Here is a 10519-nt window from a genome sequence, read left to right on the forward strand (position 1 = left end):
CACCAACCTTTGCATGCTCCTTTAAGTTTTAGCTTTGTTCTCTTTGATAGGGAGGACTCTTTGTTGTTAAGGTCATGCTTATTTCGGCCTTTCCTTTTTCCAAACTTGCTTGTAGCTTTATATATATATATATATATATTGTTGATTTCGACTATAATATATGTGTCTATCCTAGGAAAAACAAAAAATAGTGTTGGGAGAACATAAATCTTCCCCATAATATTTTTTGTTAATTAAAGACTTATTCTAGACCACCAGTCCTTAGCTGTTAGGGGGTATGGTGCTTATTTATCTCCAAACAGATTAAAGAATATTACCTTTTGTTCATTTCTTTTAGATTCCAATGTTAATGTTTTTCACGCATTACTCATTTATCGCACTTAATTTGCAAGATTCATCAGTTTTCCCTTACTTTTCTATACGACAAGGACAAGTGAGATTTCCTCAGTGAACTTGTATTTGCTCAGAATTATTACATATAGTCCAGTTCTTTATTATTGAGAAAGGGCACAGATCACAAGCACTAGCTAGCAGAAAAGCTTGAGCGGTACAAGATGGAGCAAGCATTAGCTCTACTTATTACAACTGACATATAGGATATTACTCAAGCCTTAACAACTATGTATGTAAATATAGTAGAACTGGGAGTATATATATATATTTATGCAAGCTTAATGCCAGTTTCATAAGTAGCGCCAGACACCCATTCCCTAGGAATCACTCTACCCAGGTTCACCCACTTTTGGCCTTGGCTCCCACTCACCTGGATTCTCAACGTAAGCGCACATCTTGGTGGATTAGCAACGCCCCATACTGCTCCCGCACCATTGAGCTTTCCCATGTTCCTCCATAGCCGACCATCAGACTGTGCCAAGAACAAAACGTTATATAATTAATATATATATATATATATCAGGTCTATATATATATATGTTTGGTTTGGTTAATTTAGTTAAGGATTGCGTGCACATACAAGACCTGCATTGGATGGATATATACCCATTTGGCTAAACTAGTTTAGTGAAGTGAACTTACTTGCAAAACTTGAACGGCATTGATGTCACTTTTCCCGTCTTGGTATAAGAAGACTATTGCTAGGTAATTTGGGTACCTGCTCCACTCATGGACCTTTACTGCCAGGTTGTGATTTGGGTAGCGGCACGAAACTCTCATATACGCTATGGGAACAACACCGTAAGCAAATAGCTTGGAGGCCATTTTGGGATTAGCCATGGCCGCGTAGGTGTGCTTGCTGAGTATGAAGTCTGTATTGTCTCCGCGATCGCCACGGTCTGTTGCCACCACCTTCACTCCATCTGAATTGCAAAGATGTGGGATCTTGCACGTTACCTGTTATATATATGTTTTGAAAAACATGCAAATTCCATTATTTTACAGGAAAGTGAGAGAAGCAAAGAAGCCCCTTATTTTCTGTACTCAATGACACAAGCTTTTGTCCACTAGGGTTGAGGCCTATAAGTGCCTTGATAACACATGCTTGTATATATTTTGTTCTCTTAACAACGTTTGAATTAAATTAGATTTTTGAAAGTGCATGCATTTACTACCTCATAGCAAGCCCCACAGCCAGTTCCATTCCTGTAAAGCTTATTTGAGACCGCTCCCGCATTGCCACCGTAGACAGTTCTTCCACATTCACCATACCCACAAGCTCCATCTAAAATAACAAACCTTAATTAATTCAACCCCTTTGAAATAATTCATACTACTCATATAATTAATGAACATTATTACCAACTGGGGACGCATGATCGATCTATAATTAAAATGGGGGTGTTTGAGACAAATCTCTAAAAATGGTTCTGAAGACCGTTAAATAGAACAAGTTTTCCAAACTTGCTTGATTTTGAAATTGAGGAACAGTTTCACAACTATAATTAATGATTCAGAATGGAAACTACTTACTAGGAGTGCCCAGGCCATCAGGAGTATTATAGTAAGTTGCTTTAGAACCCACATAGCTATCTTCGGTGTAACAAAGTGCAGGCAAGAGAGCCATCATATAGAGGAGAAAGTAGCTTTTGGGTGCAGAACCCATTTCTTATGAAGTATAAATTCTCAAGAAAGCTGTAATCTTAGAAGGTTAGATGCTTAAGCAGAAAGCTTTTGATGTGGGAAGTTCACATATGGAGCCCCATATTTATAGGTCACGAGGAGAGGAAGAACAGTGGGTTATTGCCTTCCAATGGGTTCTTGGAAACCTAGAAGGGGAAGGATAGTTTATATAATTTTTTATACAATAAATATTATTTAAAAAAGTGATTTTCTTATAAATATAAATAATTGTTTAGATATTATTTTTTTCACTTTTTCATTTGTAGATCAGTATAAATAAAAATATTTATAGAGAGGATAAATATCATTCTCTAAAGATATGATAAAAATATTATGTCCAAGCCCAAGTTAAGGCAAGCAGTTTGTCAAATGTCCAATTACAGCTACCGTGATTTGGTAGTCTTCTATGACTATCAAATCAAAAGTAGTTTGACAAATGCCCCAATACAGCTACTGTGATTTGGTAATCTTCTATGACTATCAAATCAAAAGCCATAGGCTTTGATCCTTGGTAGATATATATAAATATTTGCTTGTGGACAGTCAAATACATGCAAACTTGAGACTTATAAGAATTGTATTTGGCAATTGGCAACATTGCTATAGAAAATGATAACCTACTGCCTTGGCTATAATTAATTTAAAACTCTCTCTCTCTCTCTCTTTATTTATATATATATATATATATAGTTCCTGTGGATGGTTGTTGCCATTTGAATAGTACTTACCTTCTTTCGCATCACCTCTTTATGTCAAATCATTTTTTATTTTAAAAATAATAATAAATGACGGGTTACAATTTTATATTGAATTCCATAGAAAAGATGACGTGTTAGGGCTTAGGCTTGCGCTTAAGCTTAGACTTAGGCTCGGTACTTGATGGTGTGGTGGCCAATCATATTTCTTTGTCTTAAATCAAGTACCTACAAAGAGATGAAGTCGGGGACTTGCTCTTTGTGATCACTCCGACGTTTAAATCAGTTCACCAATTTATCTATTTTTCACCGTATAAAGTCAAGAACTTAGAAAAAAGAGATTTAAATACTTTACCCGTCCTTGTTGCTTTCCTTTTATCCTCTCGGCAGGATAAGGATTCCCTTTTCGAATCACTGGGATCCACATCTCGTCCCTTGCGGAGCCATAATCCTAACGATATGAATATGGTAATCGTTTCCGAGGGGTTCGAGATAGTCCATATTCCATATCTCCATGATCCTCAGAGTGATGATTGATTTCGAGAAATCTAGAGAATCTTCACTGAGTAACAGGTTAGTCACTGTGTTGAGGTGTATTTGCCACGTGTCCTCTTTAAGCTTAGGTAGGATGACGTCAGTAGAGTGGCTCCCTAGCGAGCACGTGTGGCTGATGTTATTGGTTGTATTCCTGGCATGTATTGGAGTAATTATGAACCTGAGGATATTTTCCCTTATCACTTGCCCCCCCCACCCCTCGAGCCCTCTAACTTGAATGGCTCAAGGAGTGTCAAAATCTTTGAAGGTTACAAGCACCTGGTGTCTACTGTCTCCGAGGGTTTGAGCTCTCTTTTACTCTAAGGGTCGAGATCCATCACGTCCAAAGAGCTAAGAAGTTTCTTTTTCTTGTATATATTCTTATGGCGTGGTTACCAATTTGTTCCGATGTCGACATCCATTCCCTAGATGTTGTCCGAACCCTTCACTTCTCGAGCCGCACAATCTCTGGGTAATTAATGCTCATCATTACCTGCTCTTTGGTTCTCCACCTTCAAGGTTTAATAGGCGACTCTCACCCTTATGTTCACTCCTCCTTCTGATTCTTTTTCTGCTCACCCTATCGCTATGTTATTGTGCCTTCCATTCTTTTTCTGCATCTATCTTGCTTTCTCTCAACATTCTTTCATGGTGATTACTGGATCTAGAAGGCTTAACTCAACCGGCGCGAAACTTGTTAAGTGAGAAAACCACCCTACCTCCTCCATTTCCTGCTAATGGATGAGGAAGTCAAAGTGTTGGCAGTTCAGAGAAAAATATAAGATTCCTGAGGAGTGGGAGGTCGAGTTCAACACCCATTTGCTGGCATGCCACCCCGTCGTCAGTCGTCTTTGTGTTTACAAATGTGCCTTTGACAGGGGCTTCCGCCTGCCCCCCGAGGGAGGGTCATGTCCATTCTTCAACATCTCACCATCGTTGTAGCCCAACTGTCTCCCTTCGGATGGAGGTACTTGATGGGTTTCATCGTCATCTGCCACTTTGCCTGGGTGGAGCCTACGGACAGCTTTTCAATTATTTCTTTCTACCAACCACAACCCGGGGGGTTGGATCTCCATTTCGCCAAGGATCGTGAAGGAAGGCAACCTCCTCACAGTCAAGGAGCGTCCCGATCATAAGGTTAGAGCCACGTTGCTCATGTATTTCGGGGGGTCCCAAGATTCGAATCACTGGAAAGAACGTTTCATCTTCATCCGCCCAAAATGTCCAGTTCCTCGCAAGAGATTAGGTCCATGAGCAACGGGTGGACTTTGGATACCAAGCGCAAAAGCCCGAGCGTCGAGGCTATAAAGGAATTGGCCAATAGGATTATAGCCCCCAGCCGGGACTGAAAAGAGGAATGGCTTTCCAATTCGACGCTTAGCCAAGCAGACCTAGACAGTGAAAACTGTAAGCGTTAGCCTTCGCCTTTCCTCCTTACTTTTTTATTCCTTTCAACTTTACCAAACATTGATCTTCTTTATTTTTCTTGCACAGTTGAAAATCTCTGGGAGATAACTTACTCTCCTATCACCGAGGGGATGATCTTGGATTTCCCTGAGAGCAAAGGACCTTTTAGCCTGGCCAAAATGAAGAAAACAATTGAGAAAGCCCCCCAGGACCTCTCAAGGTAAAGGGCTTCCCACTCTGCCCAAGAAGGCTCCGAAGGCCTTCCAGGGTAAAGGAATTTTCGCCCCTCCCGCTTAAAGAAAATGGCAGTGGAAGACCCTAAGACTTTCCAGGAGGCCCTAATGGGTAGGGCCGAGGCTCGCCCAAAAAGTCCTTTCTTGGGATCCCAAGCCCCGAAGAACAAGAAGGACTACCAACCTTCTTAGCAACCAGCAGCAGAGCCTGGCTCCTCATAAGATCCGTTTGAAGGTGATGATGAGCCTATCGCCCAGGCACTTGAGGTGGCTAAGGCGAAGGCTCAAGGAAGTCAGCCGCCTACAAGTATAAAGTTAACAATAACGCACTTCGCCATTCCAATCTCTTCTATTTTTAAGCTCATACTAATGTCTCTATCACCAGAGGACCACCCAGAATTGACAAGGAAAGCTTCATTGGAGGAGACTTCGGTGCTGTCTCCCAAGGAAATTCTGAGCCGAAGAGTGAAACGCCGAAGAGTTAAAAGTGCCTCCACCCCCTCTTCGGCTAAAATAAACAAAGATCCTCAGGCGGTCGAAGCTTTCCCCAACAGTTTGAAGGCTCCAGCTTCCTCTCTAACTCCTGCTACCGACTTAGGTGTAGACCCTTTGCACCTAGCTGTTTCTACCCTTCCTTAAATCCCTGGCGACACAGACTACTATATATGCCAAGGCCTTGAAAGTAGTATTAATAGTCTGATTTTTCTCTTCAGCCTTCTTTTTCCCTTAGCAAGCTTGATAATAATGCCTTTCTTGTCTTTTTCAGTAGTGTCTTTTGGCCTTCAGGAATTTCGTAACCCAATGAGAGTCTAATTATCTGGCTTGCCTTGCGGTTTTAGATTCTGAAGTCCAGAGACTTCGGGGGTCTAAGGCCCTATCTTCCAAGGTAGCAAACCTCGAGCATCACATGCGCGTTCTCGATAAATCCATTGAGCTGGCTCAAGATGAGGCGAAGCTTGCCAATGAGGCTGAGGCCCAGGCTAGCCAAGAGCTGGAGCTGGTGCAAAACAGGATGTTAGAAGCCCGGCAAGCCAACTCCAAGCTCAGGGAGGAGCTGGATGCCATGAAGGACGCTAATGAAAAGCTCTGGGAGAATACCAAGAAGCTATCCACGGAGCTGAAAGAAAGCAAGAGGAGCCAAAATGAAACCCTAGAGTCCTACACTGGTGCAAGGAAGCTCTTCAAGTAGCTAACACGAAGCTCCAATCCACCCTTGAAGATACCCGCATAGCTTTTCAAAAGGGTCGCGAGGAATTTCAAAATTTCGAGGCTTATGCTGTGGAGCTAGAGGGGATTCTTCAAGGTGGGTTCGAGTATATGAAAAGGCTTGCGAATGAGAGCTTTCCGAATCTAGACATGGACTCCATTGCTTTTGATGTTTCGGTTGCTTTGTCTTCTTTAGAATAGATGCCTCTGTATTTTGTAACCATGATATTGTAATAAAATTTGTTGTTGACATTCTCTTCTTCTTTCTTTGCTTGCCTTTTGTTTTTCTTCGCCCCCCCCCCCACCCCTTTTGTTTTAGACTTACAAAATTTTCGCATTTCTTCAGCAAGGATTGAATGCTAATTTAACCATTCTTCGAGAAAGCTAGGTGTCTTTACCGTAACCATTTTAGCTGTACTCGAACGTGCTTTATCATTGTCTAGAACAACTCTTTTGACTTTGACTCGGTTAGTAGGTGCCCCCTGAGGATCACATCTGGTCCTTATTGCTGTTAGTTGAGGGTTCGGGGTCCCTCAAGGATCTCATCTAATCCTTCTTTTCTTTTGATCGAGGGCTCAAGGTCCCTCGAGGATCACATCTAATCCTTCTTTTCTTTAATCGAGGGCTCGGGGTCCCTCGAGAATCACATCTGATCCTTCCTTTTATTTGAGGTTTTAATCCCCTGAGGTTAGGCTTATTTTTTGGTCAAGGGTGGTCCCCTGGGATCTTTTGTTATAGGGTGTTCCAACAAGTGTTTTTAATGGGTACACCCTCTACTGTTTGGAGTTTATAAGCACCAGGACTGAGGGCTTCCACTATTCTAAAGGGGCCCTCCCAATTAGTTGTTAACTTGTTTGCCTCCCGAGCACCTTGGACGTCCGCTCGTCGCAGCACCCAATCTCCAAGAAGGGAACTCCGAACTTTTACCCTTCAGTTATAGTACCTTTCGATATGTCGATTGTACGTTGCCTGTCGAATCTTCACCTAATCACGAAGTTCATCAAGGAGATCTAAGTTGTCTCTTAGATTCTGTTCATTAGACTCTGGGATGAATAGTTCCACTCTGAGAGTTGGTATGCCTATTTCAACTGAGATCAAAGCTTTCGAACCATAACATAAGCTGAACAAAGTCTCGCTCGTAGATACCTTCACCATGGTTCGGTAAGACCATAAAATACTTGGTAACTCATCCACCTAGCTCCCATCTGCTTTGTCCACGTGGACCTTTAGACCATGCAATAATGTTCGGTTAACAAGCTCAATCTGGCCATTAGCTTGTTGATGAGCCACCGAAGTGAAACGCTGTCGTATCTTCAACTCCTAACACCATTCCTGTATCGATTGGTCAGTGAACTGAGTGCCATTATCTGAAATTAGGACTCGAGGGATTCCGAACCGGCACATCACACTCCTCCATAGAAATTACTTTACTCGCCGAGTAGTAATGAAGGCCATTGGTTCCGCTTCAACCCACTTTGTGAAAAAACCTATGGGGGTAAAAACGTGCTTAACTTAGCTAACTACCGGAGGGAAAGGACCCAAGATCTCGATGCCCCATTGAGCAAAGGGGCAAGGTGCGACCAGATGAGTTAAAGTGACAGCTGGTACGTGAACCAGGTTAGAGGTTCGTTGGCATCTATCGTGAGTCCTGACCAGCTGCTCTGAATCTTTCGCCATTGTTGGCCAATAATACCCTTGCTGAAGAGTTTTCTGGCTGAGGATTCGAGCCCCAATGTGGCTCCCACATACGCCTTCATGGATCTCCCTTAGGATGTAGTCTACTTCTCGGGGCCGGATACACTTGGGAAAATGGCTGTGAGAATGACCTCTTATAAAGCTCCCCATCGATTATTACTAAACTTCGAGCCTTCATTTTGATTTCTCGAGCTTCTGAGTCACCATCGAAAAGTTTTCCCTCTTTCAAATATAAGAGCAAGGGATACACCCAACTGGGCTCGGCATCAACACACAATTGTTCAGCTAACTCCTCGATGCTCTTCTATGGTAAAGACTCAATTCGGATCTCCCGAGAGCTTGTTGGGAAGGAGGACGATGCGATTCGAGACAAAAGATCCACTTCTATATTCCTGGCCCAAGGAACATATTCCACTTTCACCGATTGGAAGGGTGTCATCAGCTCCTTGACCATAGTTAGATATTTTTCCATGCGGCCTTCCCGTGCCTCGTATTCCCCATTCACTTTGGAGTCAGAACTCACTTCAATTCATTGTGCTCCTAATTGCTCAACCAGTCTCAAACCTTCCATGAGGGACTCGTATTCAGCCTCATTATTAGATGCTCAGAACTCAAAGTGCAAGGCATAGGCCCAAGCCTGCCCATCAAGGCTTCTGATCATCAGCCCCGCTCCGCCACCACCAGAGGTTAATCTTCCATCCATGGCCAACATCCATGACCTCTGATCCCGTTCCGAGGCCTCTTGGGATCCAATCCCTTCGACGATAAAATCTGCCAATGCTTGGTTGTAACGACCCGCTCCCACTTTCGGGTGCCGTTGATGAATAATCATCCGGATTACTCACCCGATAAACCACAATTGAAGGGTTGGACTATGTTTCAACAGGATACGCCCTAGGTGGGGACTAAGCTTCGTTTTTCCCTTCGCTCCACTCGACGAATCGGTCCCAAACACAGATAAGAAAACACAGCGGACTGGGACCCAAAACCCGAGTGAGTTTCACATTTCTTCAGCTCGCCTCATAGCAAGCCAAAGGTGACCCATGCACAAAGCTAGCATAACACACTTCGATGAGTATTGGGGATTTATGGGAACATACCTTTCGATCCTTACCTGATCCGAGACTTAGCTACACCAACTAAAGCCATATACAACCAGCAAACAACATTTACATTCACGATCAAGAATATATACAGGTACACATGAAAATACAGGAGAATATACAACACATCTCGGGCAACAATGCTAGTTACCCCTATCGGCTCCCGACACCATCCCTGCTTGCATCTAAATTTGGCATCATCTACAACATAAGGTAAAACCTCATGAGTCATAAAGACTCAGTAAGGATGCAATTCATAAGTAAATGAAGCATGAGCGAGCATGTAATACAAAAATGCAATGCAACATGGGTAGTCTCCCATGCCCTCGTAACCTCTATAGGTTAAGGCATCAACCAACCCTTTCCACAACACTAGTCCTCCATATGGCCATAGGTACACTAGAACACATATTATGCAAATGTGACCACTCCATGCAACTCATAAATAAACACTTATGAATGCAACCAAGGCCCCCACCACATGGGGTCATTCCTTACTTGGCTTGAAACTTCATCTCTGCCTCGGCACGAACTCCAGCCTGAGCCTCAAACTCTTCTAGGACCACCGCCTCCCTGGTCGACCCTAGATGCAACCACAAAAAACCCAACTCCATTAAAATCAGGCATTACACTAGGGCCTATATTTTTCCATTCAATGCAAAAACCACCTGTTGACTATTTCCAAACAACCCAAATCGAGGGTCTAATCCAACCAACAATTCACATTACATCATTTCCACAACATCCCAACAATATGCCAATACTTGGAAAGAAATTTAATTAATTTACCTCGATTAATCTGGAGAAGAAATTAGGAAAACGCCATACCCGGAGCTGCCTCCTAAGCTGCCACCACGTGCTCGAATTCCCATTTTGAGCATTTGGCACACTTCTCAAGCCCCAAAATAATTTTCAAATTTTTTTCTGAATTTTTCGAAATTTTCTAGCATTTTTTCCTATTTTTTCTCCGTTTTTTCAAAATTTCTTTATTTTTATTTTTCTTAATTTTTTTTTCTTTTTCTTTTATTTTTTCTTCTCTTCTTCTGCTCATCTTCTTCCTCTTCTCTCCTTCGCGCGGCCCCTGGATTGTCAGTCCAACAGTGAAGCCATATATGCAGGGGCATAAGGCCCCCAAAATTAGAAGACCCCAAATTTTAAAAATTTATAATATATATTTTTAATAATAGATTTTTATTAAAAAATTAAATACAAAACATAATAAACCCTTTTATCTTCCCTTCTCCATTTCCCAATTTTTTACCATTACTGTTGTTCCCAAATCCCATAAAACCTACATTCCCTTCATAATTTTTCCCTCTTCCCCCCCTCTCTCTCTCTTGCACACGCGCTTCAAAGGTCACTGCACATAATACACTCACTGTTTACTTCAACCTTTAGGCTTCACTTCAGCATCTACCACCTGTGATCTATATTATTGTATTGTATACTTCAAACTGTAAAATATGTTTGTATTAATATTATTAATAAATATTAGATGTTTGTATTAATATTATTAACAAATATAATACGTTTGTATTAAATTAAAATCAAAACTAATTATATTTGTATT

General features: G+C 42.0%; 1 protein-coding gene across 1 annotated transcript; it reads right to left on the reverse strand.

The window, feature by feature from the left end:
• Nucleotides 1-482: 482 nt before the first annotated feature.
• On the reverse strand, nt 483-2119 carry LOC127793437 (expansin-like B1). The gene is made up of 4 exons (XM_052324167.1): nt 1927-2119; nt 1569-1678; nt 1036-1350; nt 483-865 (listed from the first exon to the last, which is right to left on the reverse strand). The coding sequence occupies exons 1-4, from the start codon at nt 2057-2059 to the stop codon at nt 662-664; spliced, it is 762 nt and encodes a 253-aa protein (XP_052180127.1). The 5' UTR covers nt 2060-2119; the 3' UTR covers nt 483-661.
• Between the last annotated feature and the right edge of the window lie 8400 nt (nt 2120-10519).

The sequence above is a fragment of the Diospyros lotus genome, unplaced genomic scaffold, assembly GCF_014633365.1.
Source record: "Diospyros lotus cultivar Yz01 unplaced genomic scaffold, ASM1463336v1 superscaf3, whole genome shotgun sequence".
In the NCBI taxonomy this organism is placed as follows: Eukaryota; Viridiplantae; Streptophyta; class Magnoliopsida; order Ericales; family Ebenaceae; genus Diospyros; species Diospyros lotus.

Excerpts from the sequence above, each read along its gene's own strand:
- LOC127793437 (XM_052324167.1), bottom strand. The coding sequence starts at position 2,059 with ATGGGTTCTGCACCCAAAAGCTACTTTCTCCTCTATATGATGGCTCTC. Across the intron at positions 1,351-1,568 it reads GCTGTGGGGCTTGCTATGAG|GTAACGTGCAAGATCCCACA; the intron begins GTAGTAAATGCA and ends TATATATAACAG. Across the intron at positions 866-1,035 it reads ATGCCGTTCAAGTTTTGCAA|TCTGATGGTCGGCTATGGAG; the intron begins GTAAGTTCACTT and ends TTCTTGGCACAG.